General features: G+C 40.0%; 1 protein-coding gene across 2 annotated transcripts in view; it reads right to left on the reverse strand.

Moving 5' to 3' along the window:
• Nucleotides 1–23491, reverse strand: part of MAPRE2 (microtubule associated protein RP/EB family member 2) — a 140706-nt gene that overhangs the window by 111440 nt on the left and 5775 nt on the right. For both annotated transcript variants that reach the window (XM_028523884.2, XM_036009158.1), the window contains exon 2: nucleotides 6572–6633. Coding sequence is in view for 1 of the 2 variants with exons in the window: in XM_036009158.1 (XP_035865051.1) it covers nucleotides 6572–6633 (62 nt within the window). In the remaining variant the exon portion in view is untranslated. The remainder of the gene's footprint in view (nucleotides 1–6571; nucleotides 6634–23491) is intronic.

Below are 23491 nucleotides of genomic sequence, written 5' to 3' on the forward strand. Positions count from 1 at the left end.
TGTGGGTAAAAAAGTACACATTATACATGGCAAAACACAGGGTAAAATAGCAACACCTCACCCTGGATTCTCAATAGCACTTCCATTACTTTATTTTTCCTCTCAGCATTGAAATAGTACTTACTACATAGCAAGCAAGCACTCAATTCATGTGTCAAACAAATGAATGAATTCTTGACCTCTCCCTTACTCAATCATGCCTATTTTGCCTTCTAAATTGTCTTCAAATCCACCCACTTTTCTCTACTCCAGCTGTTACCACCTGAGCCAGATAGATGTTCATTGTCACTTACTTTGTCTATTTCTAACCTGGTCGCTTCCTGATCATTTTCCACACAGCTCCCAGGGTGGCCTTTCTAAGATAGTGTAAAACTGGTGGTTTTGCCTCTCCACTTAAATACTTCAACTGTCACTTTCAGGATACAACCCACAGTTCTTCATTGGCTTCGCAAGGCCCTTCTGGATCTGTCTATCCAGCCTTATCTTTTACTCTTTCCTTGATGGGGCAGCTCATCAAGGAAAGTTACTGAACGAGAGTTACTGAAACTCTCTTAATTTTGCTAATATGTCACATGCATCTCTTATGTTTTTCCTCTCCAGGTCTTTGAAGTTGCTAGTCTTCCTGCCCAAATGATTCCCCCTTCTCTGCAGCACCCCTCCTTAATGCCTGCTAGCTCCTCCTTTTCCTTCAGGTCTCGGAATAGACATCACTATCCCTTGGAAACACTGTCTGATTTCTCTGCACTAGTTCTGCTTCACCGTTGCCGCTGGGGCCTCACAGCATCCTGCCCTCCCACCATAGTTCTTAGCACCCTGTATCAGAGCTGCCTGTTTCACAGTGGCTCATAGCTCCATTGGGCTGAGACCTTGACTTTTTGTTCAAAATGTACCCTTTGCACTTTGCATACCGATGAGGCTATGGTAGATGCTTAATATTCAATATATAATTCTTCATAGAAAGTTTGTCCTGGGACATTTCAAACAACCAAAAAAGTAGAAAAAATTGCATAACAGTATAATGTACACTCATTTCCACCAGGTAGATTTAATAATGTTACTATTTATCCATATTTTCTTTTTAAAATTTTTATTTATTTATTTATTTTTAGGGAGGGAAGGGAAGGAGATAGAGAGAGAAACATCAATGTGCAGTTGCTCGGGGTCATGGCCTAGCAACCCAGGCGTGTACCCTGACTGGGAATCAAACCTGCGACACTTTGGTTCACAGCCTGCACTCAATCCACTGAGCTACGCCAGCCAGGGCTTTATCCATATTTTCTTTTTCATCTTCCTATATTTAACAAGTCATTTAAATCCAAATCACAGAAAAAAATAAATGAATTCTTAAGTTTTACCAAAATGTCCACAAATCATATAAAATAAGCTACTGAAGAAAATAAGAACCATGAATAAAAACCTCTAAATATCTACTTTTGTTAAGTGAAATTCAGATATGAGATCATTAGGCTTTGCACTAGATACTTTAAAAACTGTACCCTCATTCCATCACTTAAGTCTCACGAGTCTTAGAAAGTAACCTCATCTGTGAAGAACCAGTAGCTCTAGGCAGGAAAGAGAAACAAACATTCTCTGAGTGTTCATGATATACCCAACACTTACATTACCTCAAATTATTCCCTCAACAAACTCAAGATGTAATAACTCTGTGAGGTCAAATTATGTGCCCAGATCCTATAGGAGGTAAGGGATGGAAAATTTTAATTTAATAATTTAAGTGCTTTGCTATGGTCTGAGATGGGTAAAATACATATTATTCTTATGTACACAAGGAATGCTTATAATTCTCTTTAGTTCCTGTTACCCTACAGTAAAGATGAGGCAGTGAAAAGTCAGAGCAGCAAGTACAGAATAAGCATGTGAGAGTCAGAAGCCAGGGTTCTGGTGCTGTGGCTTGTCACCAAATGTCTGACGACAGGCTAGTCACTCAACTCTTGTCACCCAAAAATGTTCATCTATAAAATGAGTTGGATTAGATTATTCTTCAGGTTCTTTTCAGCTGCTTAAAATACAAAACACAAATGAGACCCTGTAATTCCTAGCGGCCCTCAGCTGGTGAGGGCCAGGAGAGAGGGTCTTGCCAATCCCATGCATTCTCAGTACCGGTGATTACTGGGGGTACTCACTGTAATGGAGGCCAATTTTAATGGAAATGTCAGTCAGTTCAACTAGAATAACCTTCAGACTTCCAGAGGCAGACCTCCCACAGACTCTGACAATGACTGATGATGAAGATTGTCCCAAAAGAAGAGCCATGAAAAAGCTGTCATCAAAGGAAACCCCAGTGGACACTCCACCGGCAGTGAGTGAGGGCTCCTTTTTCTCCACAACCTCTCCAACACTTGTTGCTACCTGTTTTGAAAACAGTTTGCTGGTTCAGTCCTCAAAAAACTAAAAGTAGAGTTACCATATGACCCAGCAATCCCTCTTCTGGATATCTACCTGAAAAACTCTCAAACATTTACTCACAAAGATATGCATGCCCCTGCTCTCACTATAGCATTATTCATGGTGGCTAGGACATGGAGACAACCAAGTGTCCTTTGGTAGATGACTGGATAAAGAAGAGGTGGTGCGCATGTGCATGCATGCATGCATGCACACACACGCACACACACACACAGACACACTATGGAATGCTACTCAGTCATAAGATAAAATACTGCCATTTGCTACAATATGGATGAACCTTGAAGATATTACAGTAAGTGAAATAAGTCAGAAAAAGCTAAGAAGCATACGATTTCACTCATATGTGGGACATAAAACTGGAACTCAGAGACACAGACAACAGTGTGGTGGTTACCAGAGGGAAGGGGGTGGGGAGGGTGGTAGAGGGTAAAGGGGGGCCAAATATATGGTGACAGAAGGTGATTTCACCACAGGTAATGGGCATAGAATGCAATATACAGATTAGGTGTCACAGTAATGCACAATTGAACCTATATGACCCTGTTAACAAATGTCACCCCCATACATTTAAAGAAAGGAAACCCCACTTCATCCCTACCCCCACGTGTCCTCTGCCAGACAAGCTGTCCTCCTTGTCACACTCAGGATTTTTTTAAAGGCTCTCTACGTCACCAGATAGTAAGTCTAAGAATTCTGTCTTATTCACCTTCCTATTCCTAGCTTTTAGTATTTGGCAATTAATAAATGTTTATAAAATGAATGGCAAAGGTCGCCACCTCTGAATATCCCAATACAACTTACTTTCAAGGCTTGGCTTGGACGCCATTGTACCTCCTCCACCCCTCCCAAACTCCCATAACATTGTACCTGTATTTCTTCTGTGGTGTGTTGATTTTCTATATCTGATTATAGGTATTTATGTATTGATCTTCACTCCCTAATCAGGGCACATTCTGAGACCAAAGCTATCCCTTACTGACCACTGAAACACCGTTGCTAAAATCCTGCAATACCTAGCTCACAATAGGCTCTCAGTAAATGTTTGTGGAATGAGCACACTGATCATCTGTGTGTGTGTGTGTGTGTGTGTGTGTGTATGTATATATATATGTGTGTGTGTATATATTATATATATATATATATATATATATATCAAAGCAATTAGCACAATCCTTTACATATAGCCGTTCAATAAATATTATGGAAATAAATGCTGTTTCTGATAAAGTTGTGGTGAGACTGGTACCTCAAATTGCATATGTTTGTAAATGTTGTACTCCAGATCTTTTGGGGAAACATATGATAAACTGATTATGATGATTATATCCTTTAATAATAATCTTAAGGAAATAGACAGACAAAACAAAACAAAAACCCCAAGGTAAACTGAATCAAATCAACCTAACCAAATCAACAATGTCTAGAAAAAATTAGTGCAGAGTTTTTAGGTGAAAAGTTGGAAAGTGTTATGCACTTAGTTGTGCATAACTAAGTTGTGCATAACGAACAGTTGTGACAGAGACTGGATAGCTCACCAAGCAGGACGTATTTACTGTGGTTCTTTACAGAAAAAGAGGGATTTGTCCTGCAGTCTCAGGTATACAAAGACACCGATAAACAGATACCCGATTTAAGTATTGGGCCGCCTTTTTCTATTACTTTTTCTTCAAACATGCCAACCTGGAAGACATGGAAATTATATAATACATCATCTAAACTAAGAGCATCCAACATGCATCCAAGTGCATGTTGGTAGAACACATAATGCTATTTGGCTATTCTAGCAACAGTTCTGAGGACGCATACAAGGTGCTTGCGAGCACTGCTCGGTAAAACGCAGAGCCCACAAGCACTGTGACACCCACTGCAGAAAAATAGGGATACTTATGGAAAAAGCAAACATGCAAAAATAAAAAATAGTTCTTTTGGATGATGTTACAGGTGATTTTCTTACCCCCCCTCAAATTTTCCTTTAAGTGTTTTGTCTTTGTATAAAAATTTTGATACAGTCAACGTTAACCTTTCTTTCATGAGGCTATATTTTCTATAGACAGTTATTTAGTGAGGACCAAAGCAAGGCATTAAATTGTCTACTAAGTCATTTTTGCTCCAGTGCACTGTTCTAGGGTTCAGGTGGTGGCTGAATAGGGATGCCGTTCTATGTCATGAGACATATGGCAGGGGCATGTTGTACAGGGTACAGAAACGGATTTGAATGAGAAGCAAGCAGCTAGGCCCAGCAAAGGAATCTCATGAAGCCATACAACTGATAAAGAGATTACTCCCTCAAAGAAACTATAAATATTAGCTCATGAGAGGGTGAAGTAAAGAGGTTGCAACCCAGCAGGTATGTGAAGAGGAGAGGAATTAAGAGTGGCTGCCTTCTTTGTTCTCTTTTGTTCTCTAGCATTTCTTACCCCCTTATCATCTATTATCTCACAGGAGTCTGTAAACGATGACCTGTTTTTGCAAATAAACTTTTATTGGAATACAGCCAGGCCCATTCTCTCACGTAGTGTATACAGCTGTTTTCACACTACAAGGAGTTGAACAGTTGTGACAGAGACTGGATAGCTCACCAAGCAGGACACATTTACTGTGGTTCTTTACAGAAAAAGAGGGATTTGTCCTGCAGCCTCAGGTATACAAAGACACCGATAAACAGATACCCGATTTAAGTATTGGACCGCCTTTTTCTATTACTTTTTCTTCAAACATGCCAACCTGGAAGACATGGAAATTATATAATACATCATCCAAACTAAGATATTTTGAGGGTAAAAGGAGGTGCTAAACAGACCATACGCAAGCACAACAGAAGTAAACCAGGACTACCCCAGACGCCAGACATGTGTGCTCCCCACCGGAAGGGCTGGTACACAGAGCAGATTTCGAAGGGCACTCAGCATCTGTTCAGAAACTGCTTTTATGTGCACAAAGGAAGCTTAGGTGGCTCCTCTTCTTGGTCTTCCTATTTCACTTGCCCTCAGATGCCTTCCACTGCCCTCTGGCCCCACTCCGCCCTAGAGCCAGCTCTGGTCCTGGGAAAGTCCAGCTGTTCAGACACTGGTCATGGGGCAGTATGTCCTTTCTCATTAGAGCAAAAGGCGAAAGGTTTACTCATCTTATTTAAATAAATTATTTTAATTGAATACATGTAATTTTGTACCTGAATATCTCACTTTAGGAGAAGAACTTTAGGTTTCCTCTCTAAAATAATTTATTTAAAAATGATCAGCAACCATACCATTTATCACAAAGAAACCTCAAGACAAATATGATATATTATCCATTGATTTGAGCTTTTAAAATTCACCATGAGTTTAACGAATTATTTAAGAGTGAAGTTCTAATTTTATCATTTCAGAATGAGAACCAAAAGAAAACAACGTATACACCCCACGCTCCTTTTCTTCCTCTAGTAAAAAAGTTTGATGCTGTGGGGAAAAAAGAAGTAAAACAAAGGATGTTTGGAGCACCTATGATGAAGTCTAGGACGTTACACTTCGTGAGACTATTCTCTGAACAATAATAGCTGACAGCTTTGAAACCTCCCTAGATGGCTTTCCAAACATTGCCATCTGGTGGCACCTTAGTTAATTGTTCCTTTGTTCTGGGGAGCTCCTGAACTGAACCTTGAGGACAGGGTTAGACAGAGACTCAGAGCACCAGCAGGAAATACTGAAGGTCGAACGACGGTCTCAGACACAAATCCCAGGCTGAAAACACGAGGCGTTGCAGGCCTTCATCCCCTTCCCAAGGTGCCCGTCTCTACTGAAAAGGCAACAGAGCAGATGCCTTGACTTTCAGCAAGATCAAGTGAACACTTACAGTTAGAAATGCCATGAGGTCAGTTGACTACATCCTAACATTCTCTTCCTCCACTTATCATTAATTAGAACTCTAAAATTAAACATTCACTGACCATTTTTAGAGGAATTACTGATGGCAGTTAATTAGCCCTTAGTACATGAGAGAAATGGAACATAGTTTGGGAGATAATGTTTTAACAAAGGGTGTTTACTCAAATGTTTGCTTTAGGTATATAGGGCAAACTGGAGAATAAATTTGGTCTAAAGGCATTAACAGTACTCCAATTTCATCTCTAAGTCACACAACCCAACTCGAGTTTGAACCTTACCTTGAGCATGCAGGCTCTCTCCCCGGCTGTCGTGACCAACTGCTCCTCTGAGAGGTGGGGTGCTGAGATAGTGAAAATGAAAAAACGAATTAAGAGCGAGCATTTAATATGATGAAAACATAGGAGCAAAGAGTTATAAATTAGTTCATTGGGCGTGGCCAGCAATGCAAAAGGAAATTAAAGAAAACACTCACACAAAATATCCAAATTCAGCTGATTTTACCATGAGAGATTAAATCAGCCGAACAAAGCGGTTATCCATCTATATCATTAAATCTATTCCTAGGTCAATTTATTGTAGTTTGTGAATATTTAGTATAATATCAGTCCTATGGAGAGATTTGTTTTTCACCTTCCCACCCCGTCCCCTGATCGTCTGACGTGATGAGAATCATATATTATAACCCAGGACACAGTGCCTCTTGTGCGGTACCAGATGCCAAAACCAATTAAAATGCTGACTTCCCCAAACGTAGATTAATTTGCAGGTTTTATATGTAGTATCAACACAGACTTAGTCTTTTAGTCAAAAGATTTGTGTTTATTTTTTACAGGATAAGTATTAGCAACAATATCAGGATCAAACTTCAAAATATGTATACCCGCAAGTAAAAATTTACTTCCTTTATGTAAATAAACTACTTCTCTTTACAACACGCTGTGGCTAAAGGATAAGACGATAAACTGATGAAGGGCAGATCCAGCTCTAGGGGCTGAGAAATGTGTGCGCCCTCCAGGTTCTGAGGGTCCAGTGTTAGGGGTGGGGGGACGAAAACTGAGGAGACTCAAGCGGATGCTGCTAACAAGGAGCTGAGCTGCATGTACGCAGGGTCCTTAATAGTCTTCCCACAACCCCAAGAAACAAATTAGAAATGACCCCACCCCACCTTCCCCTGAACGTTGCTCCTGTGTTTTCTGTATATAGCCACTTTAAAAATGCCCTTGGTGCCTAGTTTAAAATCAATTGTATAAAAATAAAATATCTGTGGGCAATCCAACACAACGTGATTAATCCCAAACATAGTTCTGGAGATGTCAGTGAGAGACAGATTTTAAGAAAGTGAGGAAAGAGGTATTTTACACTTTTTCGATATGGGAAAGAGGAGATGGTAAAAGAAAAAAATTGCAAATAAAATGGTAAGTGCTGAGAGTGTAAAGGTAAAGGTGACAGCTGAATTTTCAATGTTACACTGTTCAATAAGGGAGCTCAAAAGTAATTTATAAAATCTGGTTTATTTAAAACCCAGAAAATTTCACATGCATGGTTTCAAGAACCGCACTCTAGTAACCTGACATTTTTTTCCTTTAGATAGAACAGGTAGAATTTCTTTATGTGTTTGATAGCAGAATTTAATTTTATAGATATTTCACATTTTTCTTCCATAATCTAATGAAGTCGATAAAATGGAAAAAAAAATCAAGTTTAAGAAAATCTGCTCTCATCCTGTCAATTTCTTTCCCTAAATCTTCCAATCAAAATAAAGTTGCCTTGGCTGGTGCGGCTCAGTTGGTTGGAGTTTTGACCCATAGAATGAAGGTCATGGGTTTGATTCTGGGTCAGGGCACATACCCAAGTTGTGGGTGTGATCCCTGGTCGGGGCATGTACAAGAAGGCAATCAATTGATGTTTCCCTTTCACATTGATGTATTCTCTCTCTCTCTTTCCCACCCCCTCTCTCCAAAAACAATGAAAAAAATATTGTCAGGTGAGGATTACAAAGAAAAAAAAGAATAAATATTTCATTTGTGCTCTTTGCCTAGTAACACAGCTGCTGGGTACTAGTGGAAACATTGGCCACCAATCTGGGAAGCAAGAGCATATGGTTCCTAGTTTATCTATAAACCAGATAATTAATTAGCCCTTAGAAAATTCAGGGCTGGCCGTGCACAATTGGCTTTTTTCTGTTCTCTGACAACAGCCCATTGCTAATTTTCCAACAGCTGCAATGGATCTGTTTGGAGAAGAATGAGATCCATTTATTGAACACCCCTGCAAAAGTCATTTCACATATTTTATCTAATTTAATCCTCAGAGCCATCTTATTACAAAGGAAAAACTGAAACTCAGAGTAGTGGAGCAGTTTGCCCGGTATCATGCAGCCAGATTCTAACTGAGTCTGACAGGCTCCAGTATCAGCTCTCTCACCCACACCAAGGCTACCTGAAAAGCCAGGCCCTTGCCACTGATTTGAGACACCTGGAGAGCTATGGCTCCAGGATACAGTAGCTGCTCAATAAGACAGTGTGGCGAGGGTGGAGGTCTAGGGTACCCTCTAGTCTGGGTGGCAGGGGAGGCGACAGTTTGTTTCTGTGGTGTTTGGCAGGTGTAGAGCAGTTACTGTCCAAGAGTTTCACACTTTAAATGAAGATTAACTCAAAATGGGTCATTACATAAATATAAAATGTAAGGATTATGAAATGTTCAGGAAAAAAAGAGAAATCTTTGGAATCTCGGGCTTGGCAAAGAGTTCTTAGCTTTGACCCCCAAAACACAATCCATAAAAGGGAAAATTGCTAAATTGGATTTCATCAAAATTTAGAACTTTGCCCATGTGAAGGAGATGTAAACAGAAGGTATAAATTGGGAGAATATATTTGCGAACTACATATCTGACAAAGGACTAGTGTCTAGAATTAAGAACTCCCAAAACTGAACAGTAAAAAAACCCAAACAATTGGAAAATGGGCAAAACGCATGAAGAGACACTTAACTGAGGAGAATGTATAGACAGCAAATAAGCACATGAATTGACAGTGTCACTAGCCAATAGCTAAGAGAAAATGAAGAACCATAATAAGCTATCACTATACATTTCATCAGAATGGCTAAAATAAACCTCGACAACATGACACACTGATGAGGATGAGAAGAGCCTAGATCACTCATATATTGCTGGTGAGAATGTACAATGGTTCAGCTACTCTGGAAAACATTTGACTTAAAAACAAAAACTTAAACATGTAATTACTTTACAGCCCACTAATTGTACCCTAGGAATTTTTCCAGAGAAGTATGTATGTTTATAGCAGAATTTTCCATAGTGGTCAACTGCTGGAGACAACTCAGATATCCTTCGACAGGTTAGTGGTTGAACAAACTGTGGTATGTCTATCCATCCATCCTTACCAGGGAATATTACTCAGCCATAAAAAGTAGCCAACTATTGATATTTACAAAAACCTGGATGAATTTCCAGAGAATTATGCTGAGTGAAAAAAGCCCACCCCATAGGTTATCAACTGTGTGATTCCATTTATCTCACATTCTTGAAATGAGAAAACGATAGAAATGGAACGTAGCTTAGTGGTTGCCAGGGGCTAAGGAGGGAAGAGGGCATGTATGGCTGTAAAAGGGCAACATGAGGGATTATTGTGGTGATGAAAACGTTCTGTATTGGGAACCTGCATGGACATCAATATCCTGGTTAACACTGTAGTACAGATGTTCAAGGTGTTACCATGGAGGGGAACTGAATTAAGGGTACATGCCATACCTCTGTATTGTTTCTTACAACTCATGTTAATGTATAATTGTCTCAAAATGAAAAGTTTAATTTAAAAAATCAGGAGATCAGACAGCAATTAAAATTAAACAAGATACCTCCTTTCTTTTAGTTTCTTTTTCAGAAAAGCAGTGGGCAAGATAGGGTCAGGAATTTGCTCTACTTTGCACAGATCCAAGAAAGTAAAAAAGTCTCACCTCCTATTTTAGCATTCAGAAACCACTGCCAACAATCTGTTGGCCAAGTTTGCCTACCGGAAATTTTCTCTTCTGTTATTCCTTCTCCTATATTTACCTTCCTGGTTCTTCATTACAATGGACAATTTTGATACAAATACCTACACTCAAAATCAGAAGTGACTTCTAACTAGTGGTATGATAACTCTGAGTTTTGGAAATGACCTCTCATACCTTCCCGTTTATGCTGTTCCCCAATTTCCAAAATTCCCACATCTTATTATTTGCACAGGAACAGAATTTTATCCTTGGTGGTTTTCATGGGTGCGAAGGCAGGTGTTCCATAGTCTAACCTGGGCTGTGCACTAACCCCCACATACAGAGGGGCTTGCAGAGCTCCCTTCGCACTAGGAGAGACCACATGTGCTTTTACTCTTCTCACTGTGAGCACTAACTAGCTGGCTCCTCAGAAAGGAGCAGCCTTAAGCCAGATGCTTTCTCTGGGCTTGTTGGCTTTGTTTTCACCGGAAAGACCAAATATCTTTGTTAGGACAAGAGTCATGACATGGTCAAACCCTTTAACAAAGCACATTCTTTATTTCTACAGAAGCTCATTTTCCCTCATCCTCTAGAAATTGCAAATCCTCTTTCTTTAAACAAACTAGTAATTCTAGCCACCCCCAACCCTCTCCCCCCACACTGCTTTTTGTGTAACCATAAAGCCACAGGCACATAACAGACATATCAGAATGGAAAAAAAAAGGTTGTAGAAATATTTGCAGTCATGTCATGCCATTGAAAAAGTTAGGAGCGCTCTCTTTAGAGCTATGCATCTAGTTAATTAGCTTCTGATCAACACAAGGTTAAAGCATTCTCCTCACAAAGACACAGGAATTACTGCCTCCCCAGCTGCTCCCAGCTTTTCCAAGAGAACACCCTTGGGACCTGAAATCCGTTTTTCCTCTCAGGAGTTGACTAGGCTATCTTTGGATTTTCCAAATGAACTGTATCCTAAATTCCAAACTCCCCCCCCCCCCCCCTTAGAGATATTGAATCACTCTGGTTGTATATTACATTCTTTAGTGTGGGAGGCCCACAGCTTTCTAGGAATAAAGCAGCTTGTAAGCATTAACAGAAGGTCACAGGCTATTAATCCTTAGGGTGATCTTACTGGATAAGAGCCTTCCAGAGAGCCCTGCCTGCACTAGCATCTCCTCAATTAGTGGTCTCAGGGTGGGGGTTGGGCTCAGGGCCTTCCCAGGGGCAGCAGAGGGTGTGGGGGCAAGAGTCTGCCCTTGGGAAGGGGAGGGACTGTCAGGAAGCAGAGCTGAGCACACACCAGGGAAACCAAAACCCAATGAGAGTATCTGGCAAATAAAGGGGGTCAAATATCCCTGAATCTGGAGTATTGCACGTGGTATAAAACATTTCTTTCCTTAAGAAAGGCAAACTACCAAATGACCCGTATTGTGTGTTCAAGGGCTTTTGAAAAATTTTAGCTGGCAGACAATAGGATTTTGGTGGTATATGTTAAGAATAGTAATGATGTTATCAAGTTACGGTTCTGTGATTTGGGCATCTACAAAAATAAAATCATCCTTGGAAACTAACTAATGTGATGGCTTTAATTAAATGGAAATCCAGTACTTTCATTCAAACTGAGCTAACCACCCTCTTCTCAGAATCCTCCTTTATCCATCTGCTACTTCCCATAGTAGTCAGAGATTGCCCTTTCCATTCTGGAGTGGAATATTCATAGTGCTAAATATACAAAGGTAAAGTTCTAAAGAGAAAAATAACACGAGAGAAACTACATATGTGAGAAAGACCATGTGCATTATTATTCTGAGTTTATGATAATTACTTTCATTTATGCCTATTTTTTCATATTTATCTATTCTTAATCAGATATCTTTGACCATAAAGCAGGTGGAATGAAGAATGGCCCCCTTCCTCCTTGGTGTGAAGGGTAAGGAACTGTAGCCAAATGGCTATGTGACAGGAAGCAGCGCAGAGAGAATGGTGTCAGATTCACTTTCAGAGTCCAGGGTTCAGATTTAGCGTTTGGGTCACAGTGGAAACCATGCTTTCCATTTGTCCTGTCTTTATAGTCTGTTATTCCTTTGACCATCCAAAGAAGTGGACACAGTAACATTTAAAATGTGCATGGGGTAACATGTGACATCTGAGTAAGACTGACAGTGCCCAGAGGGTTCCTCTGACCTCCCTCAAAAGATGGTAACCATGGTGTAATTCCTGTATTTTAAGCCTATTTTTTCTTCTTGTCCTTACATGCTCTGGTGCCTTAGGCAGGCGGGTGTCACTCGCGTGGGTGTTCGTAACAGTGCAGCTATGTGAAACCATCGGATGCAGTCTTTCTCGTCTCTGCCTATATTTGGGGCAGTGCAATACAGCTCATGCCAGATGGGGTTAGTAGCTCTGCTTTTCCCACATCTTCCTTTATGCAACAGGGTAAGATGCCTCGTTAAATTTCAGCCCAGGCCCATTGATGGAGAGATGACTCAGCACTCACAACCTCACTGAGAAAAGTGAGCTCAGGAGGGTTTCTGAGTAAATGCTTTTTAAAAACGTGTCTGCTCTGCTAGAAATCACACTGCATTCATATTATGAGGAGCTTCTACGGCATTCTCCATGTGTTCAGTGGAATTTTATCATTGTTCTTTCTATTCTAATTTAACTGAGTCATTCCAATGGACTGTCAAAACTATTTTCCTGATGTTTTGAAAAATTTATGGGTTCTCCAAAGGAAAAATGTAGTTCCCGTGGCATTTTCTATTGTACAGAGTCTGGCAGAAATAAGGCCTGCCTGAGTGTGGTTGGTAGGTAATAATATGGGTGTAATAATTTATAATTCTAATTTGAAAATTCACCTAAAATGTCATATGGTGTGCTTGAGTGTGATATTGTTATGTTACAGAATTACATGCTTACAATTTTGTAATAAAAAAGGGGGCATTATTTGTGTTGGACCCTGTATTTTATTCTAAGAAAGATGGATGGATGAACACCTGCCTTTCCGAATACTCACATAACCTGCGGGGAAAGGGCAGGTGAAGATAAGACATCCCCTTCACTAACGAGGCCAGGGGCGCAGGTGGACTGAGGTATGCTGGTGAGCACTTCAAGCGGAGCTGGGAGGAGAACCAGGCCCCTGGACAATCAGTTTAAATTGGTATAATAACAACCAGAAGAATGGTGTTGTGCCTAACTTGCAAAGATTTGAAGAGAAAATCACTGTTTGAATAAGGGGGATAATTAAAGACAAACTTTCTTTGTCTTAACTCATGCTAATTTTTCTTTTGAGTATTTTGGTAGATGTTACTTTCTCTTTGACTATTATTCCTCTAACTCTTTATATTCGGAATAATTTTAACTTGCTCCTTTAATATTTTAATCTCTAGAGCTCCTACTCATGATCATTAATAATAAATATTTGCAGTTGTTCAGAGAGAAATTGAAAGGAGTAAAAGCCTCTCCACCAAAGCCCTACAAAATTAGCAGAGTAGTAAAAAAGCCCAAGCTTAGTAATTATTTAACATTTAAAACAAATGCCCCAAATGTGGGAAGAAAAAAAAATAAACCAAAAAATACACATGGTTTTCAGATTCCAAGAGCAACCCTTAAAACCTGACAAGATGTTGCTAAAAAGAATCTCTGCTGGGCTGGGCCACAAGCCCCACAGGAAAATATGACTCAGTGGATTCAGGCTTGATGCTCCAGTGTGTAGAACGCAGCAGTTGTTCTACCCACCCCGCACAGCTCAGCCGTGTCAGATTGCTCAGCGAGGCACACTCTGAAGGTGTCAACCAACATACCAAACCTACATACCCAACCGACATACCAAACCACACCTAAGGCCCCAGGTCTGGGCAAATCACCATGAATAGCATCACCACGAACTCTTGGATAAGCAGTTCAGGATGGAAAGACAACCTAATACGTGCTTCCACAGGAGATAAACCTGACTAACCCAGAGTCATAATTCCACTGGAGCTGGTGTTCTTGGTGAGGAGTAAGCACAGTGGAAGACTGGAGAGGGGGGCACAGTCACACATTCTTGCATATAGTCATCCTCCCTGTGGCCTGTGTGGCTAATTGTGAGGACTGCTGCTGGTAAGCAGTACCAGGAGCCTCTCGCTCCTTTGGCACAAGACAAACAACCGCCCTGCAGGACAGAAGTGTCTTGTTTCTGGGCACATTTTGATTGCAAAGCCCTCATCCGTCTCCTGCTGCTTAAAAACAGCAGCCTCTGGCCGAGGCCCCTCCATCAGCTTGTCCTTCTGCTCCGCTTCTCTATCCCCAGAATATTCCCGCCACAGTGAAAAGACCAAGTGGTTCCTGAACTCACTGAAAGCTCCCGGGAGCTCAGCTCTTGTTTAGTTTTCACATGAGCTTAGAAACATCAGTATAGGAGTAAACATCAGTGCACTTTGTCTACAATTTTAAAACAAACATGGGCAGGTGGGGTGTGGATCCCTTTTGGTAGCTTGTTTTGAACACAGGGCTGGATGAAAGGCAGGATGGGGGTTGGGGAGTCCCATCCTGCAATTCTATAGATAAGAAATGTGATTTTTTAAAATGGAAAAATGGCCTATGGCATGATTCAATATAAAAAAGCATGGTAACATCTGTCAAAAGTTGTTTTGCAGCATTCTACCATTATCTCTGCCTGTCTCCCAAATGTTCACCAAAGCCTGCCTGCTGCTCAGCCTGCACATAAAGTGAGACATGCAATTCCTCCCAGGGGTGTTGATGTTCAACAGATACTAACATTTTAAGCAAAAGGGACACAGTTCCAGCATGGGCTTTCAGAAATTATTTTCAGAGAGAGAAGCATCCCCCACCCCACCGTGTTTGTGGGAGTGAAATCTACAAAAAAGGAAAACTGTAGACCAATGACCAAGAGAGCCCTACCTTAGGACCCCACTTCCCAGCACGGAAGTAAACTGTCATCTGTATCTCTTCACCTACAAAGCGGTGGTGTCGAAAAAATGATGAAACAATTCTAAAAAGTGAATAGGTCAATAGGGCGCTAGATTCAGGGATGCGGAAATGATGAACTTCACCCCACCTCCAACCAATTTATGTGCTGGGGAGGCCCACGTGTGGGGAATTAAAGGCAAACCATCACAAGCCTCCTAACCGATTCTAAATGGGTGGGCCAGTGAGAAGGTGAGGGGAGGCAATGATTAGGGAGGCAATGAAGGTTTTCCAGAACAACGTTCCTCGAATGTTAACCCATAACAATGGACACCTGTGGATCCCATTAAAGTACATATTCCAATGAGAATGTCTGGGGTGGAGCTGCAGCTTTTGTAAGATGTTCTGATAATGCTGATGTTATTGGTCCAGGGAGACAGTTTGAGCAGCAAGGACCTAGAGGAATTAACACCTGAGATAAGAGAAAGGCTAAACTTAAATTTACCAGGCAAAGACATCCCAGACAGAAGAATGTGCAAAAACACCAAAGGTATTGGACTGACCAAAAAGTCCATTTAGTTTTTTCCATAACATAAAAGACACATTTTTCATTTTCACTAATAACTTTATCGATTTGGATATTTTGAGTATGTCGGCTATCTCCTGCCAGTGGCTTCTAGTGGCTAGAGGCCAGGGCTGCAGCTAAACATCTTCCAGTGCATAAGACAGCCCCATAGCAAAGAAATATTTGGCCAAAATGTCCATAGTACCAAGAAACTTTGCAAACCACTTTTGATACGTTTGGTCAGTCATAGCACCTTCTCCATATACTGCACAAATCTTTTTTTTTTTTGCATTTCAGTTGTGTTTTTACCTTTCTTGAAATACTAAAGCATAATATGCTAAAAACATTGCATATATTCTTCCATCTTCAATGTTAAAATGGAAATTTTGATAAGTTGTTTTAAATACACACTGATATGACAGCTGCCACCACACCACCTAACAAAATGGTTTTGAATGAAGTAAAGACAACAAAGCTCTACCAGAGCCACTGTATGGAAAACACTAAAGCTTTGTGGTCAACCCAATAGAAACATTATGTTGGATAAGGGAAACAACACTCAACATGCTAAGAAAAATTTTTATGTAAAAAATTATTAAATGTGAATACAGACAATGGAAGGTTTACACAAGATTGAAAATAGTTTTTGCAATCATTGTGTGAAGGTGGTAAGATTAGGAATGCATCCCGTCATGCCCCACCCTCATCTTTTTCAGACTCTAATGAATTTATTTTGTAATTATTAAAACAACAACAAAAACATGAATATGTTTCTCCTCCATGTTCTGGTGGGGGGAGTTCTCTGCCTTGTGGTGTCTTTTACCAAAATGATCCTGCAGCTTCTTCCAATGTGGGTCTATGTGATTGGGAAAGATACAATGCTACTTAATAACTTCCTACAACAATTATGTGATGATGCGGTTATGACGGCTGCATGAAAACGTGTTGTCAAAGGAATAGTTGATGTGGTAATATTTTATTTCCACGGTTTCACTGGAGTAATTTTGTAAAGAGAGTTGAGTAATTAAACATATTTAGAAGCATGTAATCCATTAATAATTTTTCCTTGGGAAAAAATGCAGGAGGAATTGTGTAGAGTTCTGGCAGACAAAAACAAACAAATAAGCAAATAAACCCTGTGTCTTCTGACTTCACAGAGCAAATGAGTTCATTGACAGGTGTCCTGGAGCTAGTCTCTGTTCCAGCCACATTCCATTTCTAGGGAGCAGGAGGGAAAGCTGTGGTTGCCTTGGACTTACAGCACCAACTAGATGTTGGTATGACACATGCTCTCTGGTTCAGTTCCCAGCGCATAGATGGAACTGTTGAAATCCACATCACCTTTCTTCCAAATTAGGCACATTGCAGGAAACCACATCACATAATATTTAGTCAACTGCCAGCCTGTCTAAAGCTGATCACTAAGCAAATCATTGTTGCACATAATAGTCACCGTGAAGACCCACACACGTTACCTAATTTGATTCTTACAAGAATCTGGTGAGACAATGCCAAACTCTATTGTCTCAGTCTGACAGATGAGAAAACTCTATGGGAAGGATGTTGATGAAGGATGTTTAAGTAACACCTCCAAAGTCACCCAGCCAGTCAGCAGCAGCAGAACTAGTTTTAAATATCAGGCCTTCTGATGTTCTCACTCCAGTTCCAGAATTCTTTCTATGGTAAACACTGTAACTTCTAAAAACAACAACAACAAAACAAAAACCAAAAAACAAACACAGACAGGCTGGCATTAAGAAGTGAAGTTTTCCACAGTGGCTGCACCAGTCTGCATTCCAACAAACAGGGTGCTAGGGGCCCCTTTTCTCAAATCCTCCCCAACACTGGTTTGTTGATTTGTTTATGATGGCTATTCTGACTGATGTGAAGTGGTATCTCGTTGTGGTTTTAATTTGCATCTCTCTGATGGCTACTGATGCTGAGCATCTTTTCATATGTCTCTGGGACCTCTGTATGTCCTCCTTGGAGAAGTGTCTGTTCAAGTCTTTTGCCCATTTTTAACGGTTTTTTGTCTTCCTGGAGTGGAGTCGTATGAGATCTTTATATATTTTGGAGAACAAACCCTTGTCCGAGGTATCATTGGCAAATATGTTTTCCCATATAGTTGGTTCTCTTTTCATTTTAATGCTGTTTCCTTTAGCCATGCAGAAGCTTTTTAATTTGATGAGGTCCCATTTGTTTATTCTTTCCTTTATATTGCTTGCTTTAGGGGACTTATCAGTGAAGATGCTGCTGCATGGAGAACAATATGGAATTTCCTCAGAAAACTAAAAATGGACCTGCCTTTTGACTCAGCAATTCCACTGCTGGGACTATATCCTAAGAACCCTGAAACACCAATCCAAAAGAACCCTTGCACCCCAATGTCCATAGCAGCAAAATTTACAATAGCCAAGTGCTGGGAGCAACCTAGGTGCTCACCAGTAAATGGATGGATCACAAAACTATGGTACGTTTACACAATGGAATTCTATGCAGCAGAGAGAAAGAAGGAGCTCCTACCCCTTGCGACAGCATGGATGGAACTGGAGAGCATTATGCTAAGTGAAATACGCCAGGTAGTGAGGGACAAATACCATATGAGCTCAGCTTTAACAGGAACCTAATCAACAAAAGAAGAAAGCAAACAAAATATAACCAGAGGTACTGAAATTAAGAACAATCTGACAGAAACCAGAAGGGAGTGGGGAGGGGATAGTGGGGGGAAGGGTTTTCAGGAACAACTATAAAGAACAGACACATGGACAAAACCAAGGGGGAGGGAGGAAGCAAGAGAAAGAGGGGGTTTGGCTGGTGGGGGTGGGGGTGGGGAATGCAGACAACTGTAATTGAACAACAATAAAATAATTTAAAAATTTTTTAAAAAGTAAAGTTTTTTTTTAACTCAGAAGGAATTTAAACCCATGAAACTTTTTTTAAACAACTTTTTAAAACTTAGAATTTCACAAGAATAGACTGGAATTTGCCACAGGCTCAAACGCATGCCCTTTGTTCAGTTTCAGAGGAACCTAGGGATACAAATATATGAATGTGTGTTGTTGGCACACGAATATTCTTGTGTAAGTTACAACATGAAATGAAGAAGCATGAAAGAGAATCGGTGATTTCAGGGCCAGGAAGTATGTGCCACCTGATCTGTAGGCTATTAATCAAGAGCAGCACAGACTCTTATTTATAATAGGCTGTCGAGTTAGTGCTTATGAGAGTCATTTTCAAATTTACGTTTTTCTTATTTTGTTATAGAAAACAACATTAGAAATGGTCATTTAGGATTTTCTTATGAATAAAATAGAAACATAACAATTTCATACCTTGAAGATATTTGATCAAAAGGAACTATTTTTTTTGTTAGGTGTTAAAGGAGAGTTTATTAAAGATTATTTGAACATGGTATTAAACAAAAAGACCAATTTCTGTGTAAGAAGCTGAATCTTCTAGTTCAGGGCTTCTCAGACTTTAATGTACAAATGAATCACCTTTGGGCCTCGTGAAGGTGAGCACTCTGATGGAGAAGTTCTGGGGTGCAGCATGGAATTCTGATTTTGAGGCCCTCAGAGGTGATGCTAATGCTGCCCATCCTGGGACCACCCTTGACTAGTAAGGCATCGCTGGGATCCCATGGGATTGAACTTCTGTGGCATTACCCATCAACTGCACGCATTAGCAACATCCACGTAGTTGATGGGTTTCTCAAATTCCTTCGCTTAAGCTGTTTACCTATTGAGGCTTCTGTGGAAAAAAACCCATCTCCATGCTAAACCTGATACGCTGAGGAGAGGCCTGCCTGGTGGGCCTTACAAACTCAGAGACCTAAAGTAAGGACTTGGGGCAGTCTGAAATGAAAAATCCCTAACTAAAAGCAGTTCGAGGTGGGCAGTCACGTCCTGGGGAGGTATTTTTCCTTAACAGAGGTCAATCTTTGCCTTAACTGAGCCTGTCTGTTGTCTTTGTGCATCTAAGATAACAAACCTGATGATACTCCTTCAGAATATCAAAGTAATTTCTTTTTTCCAGACCCCTCAAAGCACTATCACCACACCAGAGCATGAGACCACAAATCCCCTCATTGTCATTATCATGTTAATTGTTAACTCTTAACTATCCTATCCATACCCGCCTATGTAAAAGAAGTATATCAACTCTTTTTCCTCCTTATCCAATTCCAGAGATTTTCCCCGCTTAGCTTTCTTCTGCCTCCCTAATCTATCACCAATGAATTTTGTGTAAACCCCCTTATGTCTTCTCCTTTGATTTTGGCATATAGAGTAAGTGGTAAAACTTCCATTTTCCCAAGCATTTTCTCAATCCCTTGAGATTTTACTTCCTGGTAATTGTCAGCTTGGGTCAAATAAGCTCATAAAAATCTTACAGGTTTGGATGTTTCTTAGGTTGACATATGTAATATATTAAGAAATTTTGAAGGGATAGAAAGTACCTGAAAACATCCTAGGAAATTGCTAATTTTCTAGTTCTGGTTTTATTTTTTATTTATCCTCTTAATTAAGCAACTTGTGTGAGAACTACAATAACTTGATTTTTTTTCTTTAGTGGGTAAAGTCAGCTCAGACTTTTTAATTTATCACTCCAGAAATGTAGTCTCAAATAAAATATTTTACAGATGAGGAAAGATGGTCTCTTTGAGATTTATTATGGAATAAGAGTAGGTTTACAAAATTTAGTAAAAAAAGAGAGAGAAAATGAAAACTCCAAACTAACAACAACCCAAAATAATGCAATGACCCATTAAATTTGAGAAAAGGTTAAATTTTTTTTAGTAAGTCCTATATATTGAATGGGACTTACTTATACTTTAAAAAATTGTTTATCAGAAATTCAGATTTAAAGATTAAATCAGATTAAATTCAGATTTAAAAGTTTAATTCTTTAGTATGAATCTATCCCATGCAATACATGGGACATATTTATACTTAAAAAAAATCACTGGTTTTTGAAATTAAGATTGAGCTGATGTCTATTTTATCTGGCAACCCAGGACCCCAAATCCTAACCGGCCTTGACGTGCTGGAAGAGCTTCTGCTGGGGTGGAGAATGAGCGGACCCACTGAAAGTGTTGTTCAACCACTCCAGTTGCACAGAGAATCACTTTCTGGATTTGCCAATACCACACAGAACACTTGGTTATTACCACTCTGATTTTTGGAAACTCCTTTTAGGAGATTTGAGCCCAGAAGACCACACTTTAAAAAAAATTCATGATAGAGGCCTAGTCAGAAGTAAAGCTAACAAGAGTCTTATATCAAGAGCTTCCTTTCCTCGGAAAGATTAGGTGGACAAAGCAGGAAGATTTTCCTCTATGTCCCTCTCTTTTCCACTTTGTAGGGCTGAAGAAGCTTAGTAGGGAAATAGAGACTGTGGCCTCTAGGTTAGACTCATTAAAGGTTGTTATTGGTCTGGCGGGTGTGGCTCCATGGGTTGAGTGCCGTCCTGAGAACCGAAGGGTCACAGGATTGATTGGTCAGGGCACATGCCTGGATTGCTGGCCAGGTCCCTGGCTAGGGACATGTGAGAGGCAACCATACATGTTTCTCTCCCTTTCTTCGTCCCTTCCTCTCTCTCTAAAAGTAAATAAATAAAATCTTTAAAAAATGTTTTTTGGCAAGTTGATTGGATTTAAGGTTATGCTTGAAAGAAGGAAGGAGAGTGTAAGGTGGTTGCAGGCATTCTCTTACCTCTTTCTTACCAGTTTGTTGAAAGCGGCCTTGACCAGCCTTTAAAGAGGGTAGAATCCAGTGCTCTGACTTCACTTGTATGTATACATCCAGTACAAAGTTTCATATACTTCAGCAAAACTAACAGGGATCGTCTCATTTTTGCAGCTGCCTTTTCTCACTTCTTTTCCCTTCTCCCACCAACTTCAAATACCAATAGTCATTTCTGCCATGGTGTTTATAAATGAATACTAAGTTAGAACCAAGATTTGTCCCTGCTGAAGCAACTGACAATTATGAATTCCCTACTCTGGTGAAAATGTAGTAAGTCCAGTTAGTTCCTAATTTAGGAACTACTGTGGAGAGAACTACAAGTGATATTTGTATGTACTGCATGCTGTATTAAAATATATTTAGTAAGATTGTGAAATCTAAGTTATGATAAGGGAGGCAAGTTACTTTAACTGTTCCTTACCAGGTCAGTACAGGAGTTAGACCGTCTGTCTCCAGCTGTGCCCCCCTCCCCTTTCAGGAGCACAGCTGGGTCCAGTGACTGTGGGAGTTGGTTGTTCACATGTCCGTACTACCAACAGTCCTAGCACGGGGTTAAACACACTTTTTTTCCTTTGTCTTCAGAAATAATTTAACTGATCTCAAGTACCTCAAACTTTGTTACATGAGGTATAGTGTATTGTTTGATGTAATGAAAAAGTAACTCCTCTTTTTATTTTTTATTTATTGATCTTCAAATTGCAGGTGTACTGATTCTGGGAAATATGAAGAGGACACCAGTTTTATATATAACCCTTAATGCTGCTCTATTAATCTAAGTGAAACCCATTTGCAAATGGTCTGTGGCATTAACAAGTCGTGAGAAAGAGGAAGTTCTCTTAACTGAAGGAAATTGTATGAAAGGCAACCTTCACCAAAAAAAAAAAATTAAGACAAGTTCCTACCAAAGTGGTTATTGTTCTTTCAAATATTCTTTTTAGAATCTTGATAGCAATTTCTCCAGCTCTGGGCAGAAAGCAAATAATCTGAAGACCAGAATCTGGTCTATTTTTAAATTTGAAAATTTCAAACTAAACTGTCTATGGTATAATGTCAGCCTTTAGTGATGTAAGTGACCATATGTACATCTACTTGTTATTTAATGATCACTGCCTTTATAAGTAGCAAGCAATTTACCTTAAGCATATACCGTTGAAGAGTAGTGATATTTCCAAAGGCAGCAGTATGAAGTGGCAGTTAGGGGACATTTTCTAAATCTGAATAAATTCCTACATTACGTCTCCCTTCACTAAAACAAACAAGCATAGAAACACCCTCACATATTGTAAAGGAAGTTGCTACTGCTAGAGAATTAAGGCAAGCATCACCCTGGGCTTTGTCAGCAACAGTGGGTTACCCCATTTTCTGAAGCTGCGGAAACAGTACCAGCACTCAGTGTTAAGTCAGTATTGCCCTGCTGGGCCTTGCTCAGGGGCAGGAGTTTTATGATGAACTGTATCACTAAAATCCACTTCTGTATTATTTATAAAGATACTGCTTTTGCAGAGTAAATATACACAAAGGGGGGCGGGTATGAAACTGAACTGTCTTCAGTGGTTAGTTTGAAAACAATTTTCCCTCCTTCTCTACAGTGGAAAACACTGAAAGCAGACTAAGGCTTTAAGTGAGCAAATTCGCATTCAGAACTGAAGTATGTTAAAATGGAATAAATCAAGGGTCTGCAAATCTGGTCTGTACATATTCAGTCAATAGTCTAAGCTCCATGGCCCATACGATCTTTGGTCAACAGTCCACCCAGCTGAGGGAGAGCAAAGGCAGCCCTGGACAAGATACAAGCAAGTATGGCTGTGTCCGCTCGACTTTATTTTGTACACTGAAGTGTGGATTTCATGTAATTTTCAAGGGTCTCAAATAGTTTTTTCTCTTGACATGTTTCCGACCATTAAAAATATATAAACACCAACCCTAGTTCATGGGCCATACAGGAACAGACTGGAGGTCACAGTTTGCTGACCACTGAAACAGTAGGAGCT

Source organism: Phyllostomus discolor, chromosome 9, assembly GCF_004126475.2.
Source record: "Phyllostomus discolor isolate MPI-MPIP mPhyDis1 chromosome 9, mPhyDis1.pri.v3, whole genome shotgun sequence".
Lineage (NCBI taxonomy): Eukaryota > Metazoa > Chordata > Mammalia > Chiroptera > Phyllostomidae > Phyllostomus > Phyllostomus discolor.